Source organism: Ipomoea nil, unplaced genomic scaffold, assembly GCF_001879475.1.
Source record: "Ipomoea nil cultivar Tokyo-kokei standard unplaced genomic scaffold, Asagao_1.1 scaffold2338, whole genome shotgun sequence".
Taxonomy (NCBI): Eukaryota; Viridiplantae; Streptophyta; class Magnoliopsida; order Solanales; family Convolvulaceae; genus Ipomoea; species Ipomoea nil.
The window spans coordinates 114,313-133,720 of record NW_017618766.1 but is presented as its reverse complement, the minus strand read 5'-3'; the positions used below and the strand labels follow the sequence as shown (position 1 = coordinate 133,720).

General features: G+C 37.8%; 1 protein-coding gene across 1 annotated transcript; it reads right to left on the bottom strand.

The window, feature by feature from the left end:
- Nucleotides 1-2,103: 2,103 nt before the first annotated feature.
- On the bottom strand, nucleotides 2,104-2,913 carry LOC109151954. Its single transcript, XM_019299545.1, has one exon. The coding sequence runs from the start codon at nucleotides 2,911-2,913 to the stop codon at nucleotides 2,104-2,106; it is 810 nt and encodes a 269-aa protein (XP_019155090.1).
- Nucleotides 2,914-19,408: the final 16,495 nt, after the last annotated feature.

Here is a 19,408-nt window from a genome sequence, read left to right as displayed (position 1 = left end):
TGTCCCAATCTGTATTGGATAGGGGAGGGAAAGAGCTAGTTCTGCTAAAGGTGGCCAAAGCACTACCATCCTCAGTAAAAAGGCTAACAAAGTGGTTAAAAATGTGTTCCCTGATCAAATCATCATTCTCCAACCAAGTCCCTTCCCCATTTCTGAGCTTAGTAATTCTGGAAACCGCGTTCTTTGCTACCGTTGCAGCATGATAGAACCTCGTATTCCGATCCCCATATGTGATCCACTCTTCGCGAGATCTTTGGAACCACAACAAATCTTCCTGAAGCAAAATCTCTTCCAATTCTTTTCGCAGTTTAATGAGGCCCGACCTCCAATTGAGTGTCAAGCTGCGTTGGGTTCCTTCCAATCGAGCCAACACTCGATTTTTCCTATGGAAAATGTTTCCAAAGGTATTCCTATTCCACTCCTGAAGTTTAGAGGCCAGCTTGTCTTTGTTCTGACCCAGCTCACCTTCCTTGCTCCAATTTTCCTCAACAAACTGTAGAAAATTAGGATGGGATGCCCACACAGCGTTGAACCTAAACTTTTTCGCTTGAGTCCGAGGTTTCAAGGATCTGGTGCGGATAAGCAGTGGGGCGTGGTCCGAGCTTGCTATGGGCAAGTGAATAACCTCTGCATCCGGAAACAGTAGTCTCCAGTCCAGATTGCAGACAGCGCGGTCCAGGCGGGCAGCTTTGAAAGATGACGGAGAAAGGCCTCTAAACCAAGTGAACTTTGGGCCAGAATACCCAAGATCGATCAATCCTTCCTTAAAAAGTCAGTCCTTAAAGCTTGCGCACCGAGAATTAGAAAGGTTAGATCCATTTGAGACTTCGTCCTTGCAAGTAATCGCGTTGAAGTCACTTGCTGAAAGCCATGCGCCCTGCAAATTTAGCACATCCTGTGAGAGACAAGAAAATAATTCGTTTCTAAGGGAATGGTTAGGGCTGCCGTAAACCACTGAAAGTTTCCACAAATGAGAGTTTGAATCCAAAATATCTAACAATATGAACTGAGGGTGGGTGTGCAGAATTGTAACTGAAATGGTATTTTTCCATAACACCCATATACCCCCAGAGAAGCCAACAGCCTCAACTCTACACCACTCATCAAAACCTAAATCAAAACAAATGTCATTGGCATGACTCCCGGAGACCCTAGGTTCTAGGAGGCAAGCAATGACAGGTTTGTGTTCACGGAGGTACTGTTTCAGGGTGCGACGAAACGAACGTGATGTCGCTCCCTAGTAGTTCCACACTAGAACATTCATCCTAAACCAAGAGGGGAAAGAGAGGCTCCAGTGAGCCTGTTGTGATCCAAATTCATGCCAAGTTGGCTATCATTGCCACCCTCCTCGATCATGGCCTCTTTAGGAGTGACACAATCAAAGAAGTCCATCCTTTCATCCACCGAGGTATTCAGCAAAGGTGAGTTAAGAGCTGTGGGTGAGAGAATTCTAGGGTCCTTGGGCCGGTGATTCACTGTGGTAGATGTTACCACCCTCCCTCTGGCCGATCCTCTCCCACCGTGTGATCCTCCTCCGCAGCCGTTCTTCGGGGGGTAGCCAATCTACCCCCTCTACCTCTTGTGTTCCTAACGTGGCGAGTCTGGACTTGTCGGGGCCGCTTCAAAGGTGACATGGGGAGCCTGACGTTCTCTTGTGATTTATAGCCAGGAGTTGGTGCCCTGCAGCCTCTCGCCAAACTTGAAAACCGCAGCTTGATCGTCAGCCAAACTTTCGTCCTCAAGATCCCTCAGGGGACTAAACCGAGAGTTAAGCTGGGGGTTGTTGAAGAGTGAATGATTATTGTCACCCAGGGGAATATTCTGAGTGTCCTTCCGAGCAGACTTCTGGTCGTCCTTCTTTGGTAGCCTTCGATCCCTGCGCTTCACGATCATCCAGGATCAAAATTTCTCTTGCACGTGAGCTCTAGTGGCGGCTGGTTTCTTCATCTGGATAGGTACTTGCAGAGGTCCCATAGGCTGGTCTTTATCCTTGTCAAGATCCATCGTGGATGAGTCCTCCAAACTGGTTTTGCACCCTTCTTGCCCGCAGAGATCATCTCTGTGACCATACAGCCCACATTTAAAATAGATCAAATGGATGCCCTAATATTCCACAGGATAGCATTCCTCCTCCGCCTCAAATTTGGCCAGGAGTGGCTTGGATAAGTCGATCTCCACATAAATCCTAGCAAATTTTCCCCTGGTTGCCAAGCCTGTGGTAATGTCAACTTTGATGGCACGGCCAATATTGTTTCCAATTCGCATCAAAATTACTTCATCGAAGTATTCGATCGAGATCGTGGGCAGTCTTACCCATACCAGGATCTTCTCTACAGAGTCGGTGAGCGGGTTGAACTTGGGTCTCCATTCCTGAACAAGAAGATAATGGTCCAGTATCATCCAAGGACCCACAAACCTTACCGCATCATAATCATTCTGAGATTCAAACCTTGCTAGGTAGTAGTCTTGGTCAAGATCAATGAGTTCCATATGCGCCTCTGGTTTCCATAGGGTTCGGAGTCGACGGGATAGGTAGCCGTAGCCCACCGTCCTTCCAAGCAGCTTGATGATAAGCGTCCGACGCAATGGCCGCCTAATCCTTTCTTTATCCTCTTTGGTAATCTTGATTCTAGGGCAGTCTGAATTTGCAAGTTCATCCGACTCCTCATCTTCTGATGCGATTTCCTCAGGCAGGTCCAAATTCTTGAAGTGCGGGTTGTTATTCAAGCTAGCCTTGTAATTGACGGTGGCCGGAGCCGCTGTTGAAGTGGGTTGGGGCATTTCCGGCACAACATTAGGCAAGGAGTCTTTACCCAGAAGCTGCTCCATGAGCTCATCACGTCTTGCCCTTTGGGGGTCGTGAACGTCCGGCGGCCTATCACTGGCTTCCGGTGTTTCAGCCGCAGAAAGCATTTCGCTCATCAGAATCTTGGAGAATCTTATGGTCCCACCACTTTCTGATTTTATCAAATTTTTAATATTACAAGTTCAAATAATATATTGCAAGTCTTTTATAAATTTTTAAGTTAGTAGAAAATATTATTAAGTTTTAATTTTAAAATGAATAGTTGAAATCTTATTTTAAATAAAATATTAATTAATAATTATTGTATGAAAAATTATATCAATTAAAAAAATTTATAACTATTTTATATATTAAAAAAATAAATAAATAAATAAATAAAAATCCTAGGCCCTAGCCCCTGGATTGACCCCCAAAAGTCCCCAGCCCAGGCACAAGGCTGATCCGAGGCAATCGTTATTCCATGGAAGCGTATTCACCATCCATGGTGAACACGGTCCCAACGGTAACGGTGCACCGTTATCTCTTTTTTTTTTTTCTTAATAAATCGCGCGACTTTTCTTCTTCATTTTCACATTTCGCGATTTTACTTCCTCTTCGCGCAAGTTTTTTCAACATTCATAAATTATGAATGTACAAGCATGGATTTATGAATGTGCACTTATGAAATTATGAATTTTCTTTTATGAAATTATGAATTATCTGTTATGAAATTATGAATTTTCTGTTATGAGATTATGAATTTACAGAAAATTCATAATTACATAACTCTAAATTCATAATCTCATAACAGAAAATTCATAATTTAATAAATGTTTTTCTTTTATGTGATTATGAATTTTCTGTTATGAGATTATGAATTTACAGTACATTCATAATCTCATAACAGAAAATTCATAATCTGAACAAACGCACGCCGTTAACAGCACATTAACTAAATTTTTTTTTTTTTCGTAAAAACGACACTGTTTGGATCGGTACGTTTCCAGGGCATAATTTGCGGATCCGAGGTACGCCCTGCAGGAGACCGACTAATCATGGTCCACACAAGATGTGTGGACCATATTTTGTATGTTTTAAAAATAATGTAAATTTAGTACAAAATAATGTATTTTTAGTATATTAAAAATGTATTTTGTATTCAGGAAAAATGTATTATTTGAATACTAAAAGTACATTATTTTATATAATGTATATTCAGTACACAAATAATGTATTTTTAATATATTAAAATAGTACTTTCTTTTATGGTGCATACAACACTATGTGAACCATGATCCACATAATAATTTGTCGAGACCGGTACAACTAATTCAGGTCCGGTCCCAATTTGTACTAATCTAGGCCTAAGATCGATTCAGACTTTGGCCACCTCTATTTCTGTGTGTTCGTTCCTACTTGCCTATGGTGGATTGCACATTTTGTCAAAGAATTGATGTCTAAAAAGTTTAGATATTCAAGTCTTAGACCAAATCCTAAGAAGATATATGTTAGTATTTATTATTTTATTATATCCTGAATATTCTAACACCCAACAACCAAAAAAGTTTAAAGTCGAGGGGCTAGCTAGTTGGTTGGGATGGAACTTCTATGGGTAACAATTGATGTCATATTTATTATATGTTAATATTCTAAAACTGTCACCATGTCTAAACTCAGATAAACTCAAAAGTCAAAGGAGAGCAGGGGAAATGGTCCAAATGGTGGGGGAGGGGGAGGGATGTTTCTAGTAGTTAGTGCAGTTCTATAGTAATTAGAATTGGTGTCATATTTATCATACTTTTAATATTCTAAACTTTCATCATATATCTAAACTCATATACCACTCAAATACACAATGACCACGAAATGTCGAAAGTCAACCTGGAGAGAGGGGGGGTGGGGGTCACTTCTGTAGTAAGAATTAGTGTCATATATGTTATACTTTTAATATTCTAGCTTCCATTATATACAAGTAGCTGTAGCTCATATAACATGCTGAAAAAGCCCGTGTATCTTGAAATCAATTTAACACTAAGGATTCTACTTGATTTTATATTACTAGACAATTTCGCTGTTTAATTAAATCAATTCAATCAACATATAAATAACGAAATTGAAAGCGTAAATAAAGTAAAGACACAGTAGAATTGTTACGCAGTTCGGAGTTCCTTCTCCTACGTCTGCGGGGCAACCCACGTCTGCCCAATCCACTAGATGTTCACCACAGAATATTACAAGAGGTAACTACAAACGGCTCACAGCCTTTACCACTACAACTCTTCTAAAACACCTACTCAGGACTGAACCGTGCATGCCATAAACATCTTTGGTGTAGCACTTCAGCTGTCACAGGTACTAACTTGTAGTACAGATTTAAATCACAATTAATATAATCAATATTAAACCAGTAAAGTAGGAAGCTTGCATATGAGATCAGAATTTCAGAATTGGCAACTTCCTCTTTCGATTTCCCTTCCTTATATACTGTACATGAATTCCATTCCACCAAGCCATGATTGTAGCTTCATATGTGGCTTGAATTCTTCTCAACCACTCATTCTTTAATTTGAGATCTTCAGACTTGCTTCTTTGTCCAATTCATTAACAATAAATCTCCACCACACATTTTAGCTTGGTCCAAAATACTAATTACAATTCATGCTAATTAACATGACATATTAATAAAATAAACTAATAAATTAGCCAATCTAATGTGTACTATTTTGTACACTTACAATCTACCCCTTTGGCAATTTATTTGGTAAAACAATAGTATCATTATACTTTGGGAAAATGAGAGAATATTTTATTAACATCCCATAGTATACGTACTGAACATATAAATGTGAAATTAAATTCTCTTAAGACCAGACCAAAGCTTATTTGTGGGTGGAATTTTATTTTGACCTTGGTTGATGTTGACTCACAAACTTCATCCAATTAATAAAAAGTGAATCATGCACGAAATAGTGTTGTATCAAACATACCATATATGTCACGCTTTCCGTACTGAAATTTGGATTACTCCCCCTAACTTGGAGCTTTCCTTTCTTCATATGCATTCCAAATAAACCCAATTCATACCATGCAGTCAACATACCAAATATACCAAGACATTCATATTTTCATACTTAATTCATTCATAGACATCCCAAAAATAATTTATATAGTACCAAATTATTAATATACCATCCGAACCAGGGATTAACATCCATACCAACATATTCCAAAAACCAAAAACTTACCAAATATCCAAACATTCCAAAATACTCCCCTTTTCTCCAATACTCCCCCTTTGTTTATGCCAAATAAATGACAAACAAACCGGTGAACATCATTTTAGTGGATTGGATTAACTTGCAGACGGGGTGCCCGACTCAGATTCATCACTCTCAGAAATAGAACCAGTGCCAGCGCCAGGGTTAGATCGAATCCGAGCATAGATAGCCTCCATTCTGGCGATTTCTTCCAACTGAGCACTCAACAATTGTTCTAAGCCATCAATGGTTATTTGTTGAGAAGCAACCGAGGTTCGGACTTGTGCAATTGACGCTTGAAGAGTGAGAACAATTTGACGGCGATTCATGAGCGTCGGAGGTTCCTTGATAGCAGTCGTAGGACGGGGATTCGGTGCAGAGGCAGTGTCAGCTGATGATGCAGGGGCAGACACAGAGGGTGTGGCAGTTGGGGCGCCGGGAGTGATCAAAAGCGTAGCTCTATCATCATAGTGATCCTTATTTGTCAACCGATCATCATATTTATAGACTGAGGCATTAGGAATCACCTCCTCATCCGTGTAGGGCTTGAACCCGTGTTCCTGTAGAAGTCCAAAAAAGAGGCTAGGAAATGGTAGGTGTACCTTAGGTTCCCTGTGTCGCACAAATTGAGCAAGATGGCCAAATATGATTTCTCCAAGATTGAGTGGAAGCCTGTTCCTGATCTTGTAGAGAAGGGCAGCAAGCTGGTCAGACACAAGATGATGACGCACAGCCGGCATCCAATTTGTTGAAGCAAGCCGTAACAGAACAGAGTAGACCGTGGTGAGTTTTAAGCTTTCAAGTCCGGTGTTTGGCCAAGTGACGATCTTGTTGTGAGTTAAAGCAGCGGCTAGGAGATTAGGACTCGGGTCAGGAGCAGCTTGATGATTTAGAGTACCCAAATAGGAATTAATCGCTGCCGGACTTAAAGGATACCATTTATCCCGAAAAAAAACTTGTTGAAATCGCGGTGACCCCTCCGAAAATGTATCCAACGTTAAATTTGTGTAGAACTCGGCAGTGAGCCATCTAGAATACGGACCAATATGGACAAGTGAGGCAAGCAGATATTGATCTCGCAAAATAGGCACAATGTTGCATTTTTCTGTCAATTCCTCCACATTGATGGATTTCTCTAGAATAAAATCCCTAGTAGCATGAACATTTCAGTCAGACATCAAATCTGGAGACAACAAAATAGGATGATATTTCTTCTTGGGTTGTTTCATCTTTGAGCCAGAGCGGGCAGGTGCAGGGGCCGGACTTGGTACTGGGCCTGAAACTGATCTGGATCTTGTCATTCTGGGTGGCAATGTGGACCCTCTTTTTGATTGCTTGGAATCAGACAAGTAGACAACACCCTCCAATGCGCCAATTTTGGCTGTACCTGAAACAGTAATTTTTTCTTTCCCTTTTCGGGAAGATTTGCCCACGGGCACAGAGATAATGGGAACAGAATCATGTGAGGTGGGCACAGGGATGGGGACCTCTGCTGATTTCGAAACTGGAATGGTTATGGGAATAGAGAATGTAGCACACGCCATGGGAGACACATATTGATTAATATTTCGAATGGTGAAGGGAGATGACACAGCATGCATTAAATCAGATAAAGGCACAAGATTTTCAGGTAATTTATGTGAAGAAGATTCATACGGATCACCTTGTAAAGGAATGGAAGGGGCACACAATTCACTTGAGGTGGACACAAACTGATTTGGCAAAGAGATGTTGAAATCTAGCTTTCTAGAAGCGGAAACTGATTCATCTAAGGGTGAAGAGACTACCATGGTTTCCGGGGATGAGAGCTTCAACTCAGATTCTGGCGGAGGCGGTTTGGTTGATTCGGCCGGAAAAGTCCACGGCTCCACAGATATGAACCTAGCCAGAGCTTGGATCTGTTTGACTTCCCTGTCCGAGAGTCCTTCAAGAAGTCCTGCATGTTGCTTGATCGTTGCGAGAACTCGATCCGTATCATCAGATGTAAGCGGAGATTCAGCGTTGATGATGTGTCGAAAAAGCTCCAATCTTTCGGATTTGGTTGTGAAAATGGCGAAGGGATTGTCGTCTTTCATTGTTGAAGGTTCAATGTTTGAGAGTGGTAAAGTTGAAGATGAATGATGTGGGTTTGGCGTGTAAGTGCAAGAAAAACAATAAGGCTCTTTAATTAATGAGCTTCTCAAAAGTTGTGATGTGACTAGTTTGTAGGGGTAGTAGTAGAGTCATATTAGGAGAGAGTGGTGGAAGTTGTTTGAAATTAATATTTCAATACATATTATGTAATGGTGGAATTAATATATAGATAAATAAGGTAGCCGAGCCGAATTAAGGAAAAAGTAGGTATATGGGCGAGAAGAATTAAAACTAAGTTGGAGAGTTTTAGAATTTTCCTGCAAACATAAAAAAACAACAACTACGTTAAAAAATAATTAAAGATTATTTGTTGTACCGTTGATGATGATTAAGCTGTAGGATTGCAAACACCAAGGGCAGCTCTGAGCAGTTCAAATCTCGATTTGTCTAACGGCTTGGTGAATAGATCTGCAAGATTTTTATCTGTTGGAGTATATTCCAAGATAATTTCTTTCTCTTCGACTAGCTCACGAATAAAGTGGTGTCGGATGTCTATGTGTTTCGTCCTAGAGTGCTGAACTGGATTTTTTGAGACGTTGATTGCGCTGGTGTTGTCACAAAACAATGTCATACTTTGTTGTTCTATACCATAGTCAGTTAACATCTGGCGCATCCAAAGTAATTGTGTACAACAACTACCCGCCGCTATATACTCAGCTTCAGCTGTGCTGAGTGAAATCGAGTTCTGCTTTTTACTGAACCAGGCGACTAGATTTTTTCCGATAAAGAAACATCCGCCTGATGTACTTTTTCTGTCGTCAGCATTTCCTGCCCAGTCAGCATCACTGTATCCTGCAAGATTCATATTAGTATCGTTCGAGTACCAAATACCATAATTTATTGTACCTTTAACGTATTTTATAATACGATTTACCGCCTTTAGGTGTGACTCTTTTGGATCGGCTTGATAGCGTGCACACATACCAACACTTACCATAATATCTGGTCGACTGGCTGTTAAGTACAATAGGCTGCCTATCATACTTCTGTACATAGTAGAGTCTACAGATTTTCCTTTTTCATCTTTGAACAATTTTGAAGTCGTAGAGATAGGAGTACGGGCATCTTTTGCAGATTCATGCCCAAATTTGGATAGAAGATTTTTTGCATATTTTTCTTGCGAAATAAAAATCCCTTCTTTAGTTTGACTTACTTGTAGTCCAAGAAAATAGGTTAGTTCGCCTATCATGCTCATTTCGAACTCTTGTTGCATTACCTTGACTAGCTGGTCTGTCTCTCCTGGTTGTGTGGATCCAAAAACGATATCATCTACATACACTTGAGCAATTGTTATGTGTTTACCTGATCGTTTTATAAATAACGTTTTGTCCGATCCTCCTCTTTTGTAGTTGTTCTGAAGAAGATATTGAGTAAGTCTTTCATACCAGGCTCTTGGGGCCTGTTTTAAGCCATAGAGTGCTTTTTGTAATTTGTAGACATAGTCTGGATGATGTGGATCTTCAAACCCTTTTGGCTGAGCAACGTATATGTCTTCTGAGAGATATCCATTTAAGAAGGCTGTTTTAACGTCCATCTGAAACAACTTGAATTTTAGGGCACAGGCAATCGATAGGAGTAGTCGTATTGACTCTAGCCTTGCAACAGGGGCAAAAGTTTCGTCGTAGTCGATTCCTTCAATTTGGGAGTAGCCTTGGGCTACAAGTCGCGCTTTATTTCTAGCGATGTTGCCAGCTGCATCGGTTTTGTTGCGAAAGATCCATTTGGTACCTACAACATTGACATTGTCAGGTTTGGGAATTAGAGACCATACCTTATTTCGTTCGAACTGTCCCAGTTCTTCTTGCATGGCCTTGATCCAGTGTTCGTCTGTTAGAGCTTCTTTGACATTCTTCGGTTCGATCTGTGAAGTATAACAAGAATATCCCGCTAATTGAAGATAATCACGTTTCGGTTTACCTCTGGTTTTTACGCCGGAACTAGGATCTCCAATTACGTTTTGTATTGGATGAGCTTTCTGGATGCGAGTAAGGATATCAACGTTACCATGATCAGTGTCAGATTCAGACTCAGACTCAGTTTCTTGCTCTGGTTGAGTTGACATGGGAGATGGCATATGAGACTCTGGATTACGTTCAGGACAACTTGTGTCAGGTTCTGTCACTGGTTCAGGATGAGACGTTGTGATAATATCACTCGGTTGATCATCGATTACAACGTTTTTGGACTCCATAATGGTTTTGGTAACTTTGTTGTATACACGATATGCCCTGCTGTTCGTTGAATAGCCGAGGAAGACGCCTTCATCGCTTTTTGTTTCAAACTTTGCGACAGGGTTTCGATCCTTCAAGATAAAACAACGTGATCCGAAAACGTGAAAATATTTAATGTTTGGTTTCTTACCTTTCCATAATGTATACGGAGTCTGATTCGTGCCTGGACGTAGATAGACCCGATTGACGATGTGACATGCAGTATTCACAGCTTCTGCCCAAAATTTTTGGGGTAGTCCTTTGGCATTGAGCAGAACTCGTCCCATTTCTTGAATTGTGTGGTTCTTTCGTTCAACAACTCCGTTTTGTTGAGGTGTTTTCGGAGCTGAGTATTCATGTGTGATTCCTGTTTGGTTGCAGAAGGTATCGAACAGATTGTTGTCGAATTCTCGTCCGTGATCACTTCGGATTCGAATCATGGGCTCATTTCTTTCTTTTTGGAGTTTTAATGCCAAAGTTTTAAAGGCTTCGAGGGTTTCAGACTTGTCCCTGAGAAAGGTAACCCAAGAAAAACGAGAACAATCATCTACGCAAACTAGTATGTATTTCTTACCTCCAACACTTTCTGTTTGAGTTGGACCAATGAGATCCATGTGGATCAGTTCCAAGCAGTGACTTGTGTTTATAGTGTGCTGCGCTGGATGAGAGGATTTGGTTTGCTTTCCTGCTTGACATGCACCACATATGGTTGGTTTGACTTTCAGCTTGGGTAATCCACGAACACCTTCGGTTTTCACAAGTTTGTCAAGAAGTCTGTAAATTAGATGTCCTAGCTTTTGGTGCCAAAGCTCAGTCATCTACATTGATCCTGCAACACACAACATTGTTAGTAAGAATATAGCAATTATCAGTTGACCTTGTACCTTCCATAACACATTGATTTGCTTTGTCTAGGACACTGCAACTATTTTTGTTGAAGCTCACGTTCCAGTTCTGGTCACATAGTTGACTTATACTTATAAGATTTGCATGAAGTCCTTTGACTAGTAGAACTTTCTCCAGTTTTGGCAGACCAACTACGTTTAGCGTGCCTATACCAGTGACTTGTCAAAGGACCCCGTAGAAGTAGTAGCATTCTGGTCTGGTATGACCCCGTAACCTGCAATAATGACATACCGGGTTATAAGATTTATAATATGGCTTGAGTGATCTTACTGTACCAACGCGACGTGTCGCTGTGCTAGACTCTGGAATATCTCCTTGACCAGGGCCTGACGCTTTGACAAACACCGTTTTGTCTTTTGAGCTGTTTCCTGTGAAACCTATACCAAATTTTGCCGAAGTCTTTCTTCCAGACTCAAGGATTTCGTCAAGTGTAGACGTGGTATCCATCATTTGGATTTGGCGTTTGTAGGTGTTCAGCTCCTGTTTCAGAGTCTGTACCTCTTGTTTCAGTTTTTCTTCTCTGACCGATGCCTCTTTAAGTAGCAGATCCCTATCGACTATTTGAGTTTGATACACTTTCTTTGCAGTTGTTACAATCCCTATTTCACTAGTTAATCTACGATTTTCTTTCCTTAGTGCTGCCCATTTGGGATACAATTTATTAAACTCAATTTCAAAAGATGATTCACTTGACTCTAAATCTTCTGCAGAATTGTACTCGCCTCCCTCTGAATCAGCAACATCTTCATGACACGGTTCAGCAGCCATATGTGCAGTAAAGGCAACAAAATTACCAGAAATTTCGTCTGAATCAGATCCTCCTGTTTCACCGTCCGAGTCATTATCACTCCAAGTAACTGCTGACATGGATTTCTTGCGTCGAAGATAGGTGGGGCACTCTGCTTGTACATGCCCGAAGCCTTCACATTCATAGCATCTGATCCCTTTACTGGTGGACTTCTCTTTGGACTGTCCTGGACGTGAACCAGAAGACTTGACGGTTGACGAACCGGATTTAGAACTCGTTTTAGATGATGACGCCCCCTTTTGCATATTCTTGTTTCGTGAACCTTTTGACACCTGTTTCAAAAGTTTAGAAAACTGTTTAGTAAGATATACAACTGGATCATCACCTATTTCATCTAAGTCAGGTGCACAATTATTTTCTTCAGCGGTAAATGCTACTGTTTTTTGTTTTTTTGTGTGATCTGTTAAGATTTCCATCTCATATGTTCTTAAATTCCCCATTAGTTGTGTTACAGTCTTTTTCTCCCAGTTGTCATGTTCCTGGATTGCTGTAACTTTCATCCGGAACCGAGGTGGCAGTGATCGTAGAATTTTTTTCACCAACTTTTCTTGAGTGAACGGTTCTCCGAGGACCATAGCTCGATTTGCTAGCTCTTGCACACGAGTGTGAAAGGTCACGATGGTTTCATCTTCGTTCATCCGGAGCTCCTCGAAGTCTGACTGTACCAGTTGCAGTTTCGATTGTTTTACCGACGATGTGCCTTCGTAGGTAGCCTCTAGTGCTTCCCACGCGCCTTTAGCTGAATCATGGCCTGCAACAATAGGAAATTGACTTTCATGAATTAGCCCATAAATAATATCTAGTGCCTTATCGTTGTGTCCAGCACTTGTTTTCTCAGCTTGGGTCCATTCATTTTCAGGTTTTGTCACTCGAGTTTCATCCTCACTGGTACTGGCTTTTGTTGGATGTTCCCAGCCTGTTACAATGATACATCATACTGCTTCACCTTGTGCTTTGAGATGAGTGCGTGTGCGCACCTTCCAATATGCATAGTTGTCACCGACTAGCTGGGGAAGAGCTTTAGTCTGCTCCATTCTGTAACACTCAATACCCCGTGAGATCGAACAATTTAACAGAATCAGAAATAATAAAACTAACCGCTGAAGGATTGAGATCAAGGGGCACGGAGTAGCCAGATCGTCAGACTAATAACTTAAGTTTGGAGGCTCTGATACCAATTGAAAAAGCCCGTGTATCTTGAAATCAATTTAACACTAAGGATTCTACTTGATTTTATATTACTAGACAATTTCGCTGTTTAATTAAATCAATTCAATCAACATATAAATAACGAAATTGAAAGCGTAAATAAAGTAAAGACACAGTAGAATTGTTACGCAGTTCGGAGCTCCTTCTCCTACGTCTGCGGGGCAACCCACGTCTGCCCAATCCACTAGATGTTCACCACAGAGTATTACAAGAGGTAACTACAAACGGCTCACAGCCTTTACCACTACAACTCTTCTAAAACACCTACTCAGGACTGAACCGTGCATGCCATAAACATCTTTGGTGTAGCACTTCAGCTGTCACAGGTACTAACTTGTAGTACAGATTTAAATCACAATTAATATAATCAATATTAAACCAGTAAAGTAGGAAGCTTGCATATGAGATCAGAATTTCAGAATTGGCAACTTCCTCTTTCGATTTCCCTTCCTTATATACTGTACGTGAATTCCATTCCACCAAGCCATGATTATAGTTTCATATGTGGCTTGAATTCTTCTCAACCACTCATTCTTTAATTTGAGATCTTCAGACTTGCTTCTTTGTCCAATTCATTAACAATAAATCTCCACCACACATTTTAGCTTGGTCCAAAATACTAATTACAATTCATGCTAATTAACATGACATATTAATAAAATAAACTAATAAATTAGCCAATCTAATGTGTACTATTTTGTACACTTACACATGCAACGACCGAAACTAAGAAATCAAACTAAAATAAATAAATAATAAACAGAAATTAAAATAAACGACTCGCAGGCTAGAAAAAGTCTTCAGTATAGGGTATGGGGTTGGGAGGATAAAACTTCTAGGAATAAGGGTCAAATAGGTCATCGAACTGCACACGATAATTCAATTAGGCCACTGAACTTAAAAAACCAACAATTGAGTTCCTAAGCTAACCAATTTCAAACAATTCTTCCAATTTGAAGGTTTCCGATGGGTCAATCTTCCAAATTAATTATTTTTAAAATATATATATTTTTAAAAAAAAAATAATTATTAAAATTTAAAAAAAAAAAAAAAAAAAAAAAAAAAAAAAAAAAAAAACAGGACTCCGGACGGAACCGTCTCCAGCCGGTTTCTTCGTCTCCACGGCCGGAGACAAAGAGTTTCTTCTTCTTCTCCATGGCTGATGGCTGGAGACGAAGAAACTCTTCGTCTCCAGCTATGGAGACGAAGAAGAAACTCTTCGTCGCCATGGCCGGAGACGATGAAACTCTTCGTCTCTGGCAGTGGACACGAAGAGTTTCTTCGTCTCCGGCTGGAGTCCTGTTTTTTTTTTTAATTTAAAAATAATTAATTTTTAAAATTTATTTTTTAAAAAATAATTAATTTGGGAGAATGACATGTTGGAAACCTTCAAATTGGAAGAATTGTTTGAAATTGGTTAGTTTAGGGACCTAATTGTTGATTTTTTAGGTTCGGTGGCCTAATTGCATTATCGTGTACAGTTCGATGGTCTATTTGACCCTTATTCCAAACTTCTATGATAAGAATTTGTCATATATTTTGAATATTCTAACGTTCATCATATCTAAGGGTGTTTGGTTTGCACATGAGAATCAGAATCGGAATGGGAATCAAATACTTAGTTATGGTAATGAGTTTTGGTGAAAGTATTTTGTATGTTTGGTAGTAGAGTGAAATTGGAATGATTACCAATATTGTTGTTTGGTTATGTATGATCCTATAATGAAAATAAAGGTTTTAAAAATAAAGAACCAAAAATCAATATAATTTATTCTAATATAAAGACATCCAAAGCACCGATATTAACAAAAAAAAAAATCTAAAAGGATTAATCCAAATTTTAAAATCAAATTACCAATTAGAATGAAGAATAATGGAATGAACTCCTTATTTTATTAGGGATTGAGTTTTCTAATTAAGGGATAATAAAATCGCATAGTAGTGTTTTAGAAACATGTCAACCAAACAATAACAATGACTTTAATTCGCGTCGCATTCCAGATAGTTAAATCCATGAACCAAACACACCCTAACTACATCTAACATTCAAGGACTAAGATTAAGAATCCAAAATAAAATAAATAAATGAAACCAAAATAAAGAAAAGTCCTCTACCAACAAGTCCAAGCTAGAAAAATGTGTTGAAACTAGGGAATGGGGAAAAAAGCTTGTGTGATAATAATTGGTTTCATATTTAATATACTTTGAATATTCTAATGTCTATTGTATCTAAACTCATATAACACGCAATAATCAAGACTAAGAAACAAGAAACTTATATACATGGTAAGAATTGGCGACATATTTATTACGGAGTATCATTTAGTTTGAATATTCTAACACCCATCATATCTAGACTCATATAGTCATATAACACGCAATAATAGCCAAGAGTAAGAAAAAAATAAAATTAATTAATTAGTTAATCAAACCAAAAAGTGTCCAATATCTTTACTAACAAGAGAACTTATTTCTTCCTCAATATTTTCCAATTCAAATGTTTTGTTTACTTGGGATAGAAGTTGAATGGCTACTGAATTAAAAAATATGTTTCATTGATATGAAAATGCAAACAAGAATTGAACACATGTATCAATCAATTAGGGAATTGAAATAAAAATTAATAAAAACAACATGGGAAAATGGTGAGTTTGGTCCCTGAGTTATAATAGTAGTGACGACTCAGTCCCTGAGTTATGACCGTATCCATTTTTAGTCCCTCAGTTATGAGCGAAGTGGCGCATTTGGTCCCTAACCGTTAAAACTGACGGAAAAATTTAAAAATATTTAAAATGTTAGGGGTAAAGTAGGAAATTCACATTTTATTCACTTTCTTATGTTGAGACCACTTTTGCAACATTATTTTCAATTTCCTAGCATTTTATTTCAAGATTCTTCAATTCCAAAAGCAATTCAATAATCTTCGTATGACTTGTTAGTAACCCGAGTCTCGTATAAGGAACCTGTGACTCAGTACAAATAAAAAACACTTGATCATTGTTTTTTAAGCATGTAAAACACGCCATCCTAAAAGTTTCTGATTTCTCTTATTAAACATAATGGTAAAACTTGAGATTTTTAGTACGTAAAATTCTTTCGTAAGCTATGCAGGAACCTTAGACTCAGTTATGAAAATTCTAAAAACTTTTGTAACTTCTAAAAACGATTATTGACTAAACTACTGCATATGAAAAAATTTTACATACTAAAAATCTCGAGTTATTCCGTGAATTTCTCATAAAAGCAACCTGAAAAATTTGACATCATTTTGTATCTCAAAAGTTATGGTTTGATTACCTTTGTTGCTTAGTAAAGAAAATTAAAAATTGATAGGATAGTGTGTTTCACACATCTGAAGACAATGATAAAGTGTTTCTCTGCTTGTGCTAAGTCTTAAGTTTGTTATACGAGAGTCAAGTTCTTAACAAGTCATACTAAAGTTATTGAAATGCTTTTAGAATTGAACAATCTTGAAATAAGAGCCTAATAAGTAAAAAATAATAATGTTGTGAAAGTGGTTTTGATATAAGAAGGAGAATAAAATGTGAATTTCCTACTTTACCCTTCAATTTTTAAATATTTTTAAATTTTTCCATCAGTTCTAACGGTCAGGGACCAAATGCGCCACTCCGTTCATAACTGAGAGACTAAAAATGGATACAGTTATAACTCAGGGATTGAGTCAGAACTTCGGTATAACTCAGGAACCAAAGAGCAATTTTTCCAAACAACATTGTTGTCAATTTGTGATCTAAGAACCCTAAGAGAGTTTCTCTCTCTAAAAAGTCAAAGTACAAGGTTAAAAACTGATCAAAGTGGCAAAGGTCTCTACAACCTCCTTCAACCGAGCTCTTTATACCCTAAAGCTTCAGAGCTTGTACGAATGGGCGTACGAGCGTGCAAACGCTCATACGCGGCATGCTTTGCTGGTTCACCTCACGTACGCTTGTACAGCCAGCAAAATTTACTCCTCTTCCTTTTTAGCTCCAAAATGATTAGAATGCCCATGATATAGCTCCATTTCTCTAAAAAAAAATACACAAATGTATCACACTTAGTCCTTATTCTCAAATTAAGCAAGTTAAGTTATTCAATGCATAAAATTATCTAAAGGACCACAATTATAGCATAAATTACCTCCAAAACACTCCACAAAATATAGCATCTTAAGCACTTGTCAAGGACACAACTAGGAACCAATGCAAGGCATGGGGATGCAGAACTTGCTCAATCAAATGCATCACAACTACATGCCTCAACAAAAAAAAACCATGTGCCGAGGGCCCGAGGCCCATAAATTTCATACCCGAATAGTTTCAACAAGGAGTGCCTCAAGATTATTATCATGGGATGCCCAATGTTCAACCGATGATTCCACACTTAGCCCCTGATTTTGAGGAAGAGGATTGTATTGCATACCCCAGAGTGTGTGGATGTGGAAATGAATGCCCAACAAGTGGTGTTTGCTGTACGTGGTGCTTTTGGTTTTGGTGTGTTGGGTCATTAGTTGATGATGTTAAAGAAATTGCAATTACGTTTGGTAGTTTGAATTTCTATTTCACATATCTACTATACTAATCTATATACTAATAAGAGCCCAAGAGAGTTAGGCCTATAATGGGTAGAAAAAATGACGGTCACAGATTTTAATCAAATGTATGGCTCAGATTGATTAAAAGATTGATCAAATTTAAATTTTAAACTAAAATTTCCTAAAATACCCACACACCGTTACTAATTCCGTTAAAATTTTAAGAATTGCCGTTAGTTCACCGTTAACTTACTCATTGATTTCAATAAAAAAAAGGTCTTAGGTTCGAACCCCATCCCAATCAAAGTTGGCATAATTAGTACTCTATTTTACTCTTATTAAATTATATAAATAATAATTTAGTAGTTACAACGAAAAATTATACATATGCATTTCTTTAATTTAGAATTATGTGTCCACAATGTCTTTATTCAAAAAAAAAAATTATTCATTATCAATAAATTAAATAGGAGAAATAATTTTATTAGTTATATTGTTTTTATTTTTCTTCAATATAAAAATTCTTTATATTCAAATTTATTAATTGATTATATTCGCTACATTATCCTTACAATGTCTTTATTCAGTGAAAAAAAATTATTAATTATCAATAAATTAATTAAAAGAAATATTTACATTAGTTATATTGTCTTTATTTTTCTCAAATGTAAAAATTTTTACATTCAAATTCATCAATTGATTATATTCACTACATTATCTATTATCTTTTTTGTGCACTATTTTTCTAATTAAATATCAAAGTTATAATACAAAATAATGTTATATATTTATTTACCAAGTATTTTATTAATACCATGAAAAAATTAAAAATAAAAATAATTAATAAAGCCAACCATATTAACTACTTGAGAGATTTTGTGACAAAGAGAGTATTCAAATCACATAACAAATTGAAGTGAGAACTACCTCGCAATGTCCTTGTTTGACAATCAGCAGTTAGCGGTTAGCGTTAGCGGATTATACTAGCGGATTTGACCATCGAATTTATTTAATTATTAACGTTGGGTAGAAAAAATGACCGCCAAATTATTAAATCAAATGAATGGTTCATATTGTTCAGGTTTTATTTTTTTTAAGGAATAAGGGTCAAATAGGCCATCCAACTGCACACACTAATGCAATTAGACCACTGAACTTAAAAAAACAACAATTAGGCCACTAAACTAATTAATTTCTTTCAATTAGTCTAATTTACAGGTTAGTAACAGGTCACCCAAAAATTTTAAAATAATTTTTTAAAAAGTTATTATTTAAAAATAATAAATTAACATATATTAAAAAAAAAAAACGTTTCTTCGTCTCCGGCGGCCATGGAGACGAAGAAACTTTCTTCGTCCGCCGGAGACGAAGAAACGTTTTTATTTTTAAAATATATTTTAATTAATTATTTTTAAAAAATATTTTAAATTTTTGGGTGACCTGTTACTAACCTGTAAAACCTGTATATTAGACTAATTGAAAGAAATTGGTTAGTTCAATGGCCTAATTGTTGTTTTTTTAGGTTCAGTGGCCTAATTGCATTATTGTGTGCAATTCAATGGCCTATTT

Coding starts and splice junctions, on each gene's coding strand:
- LOC109151954 (XM_019299545.1), bottom strand. CDS start 2,913: ATGCTTTCTGCGGCTGAAACACCGGAAGCCAGTGATAGGCCGCCGGAC.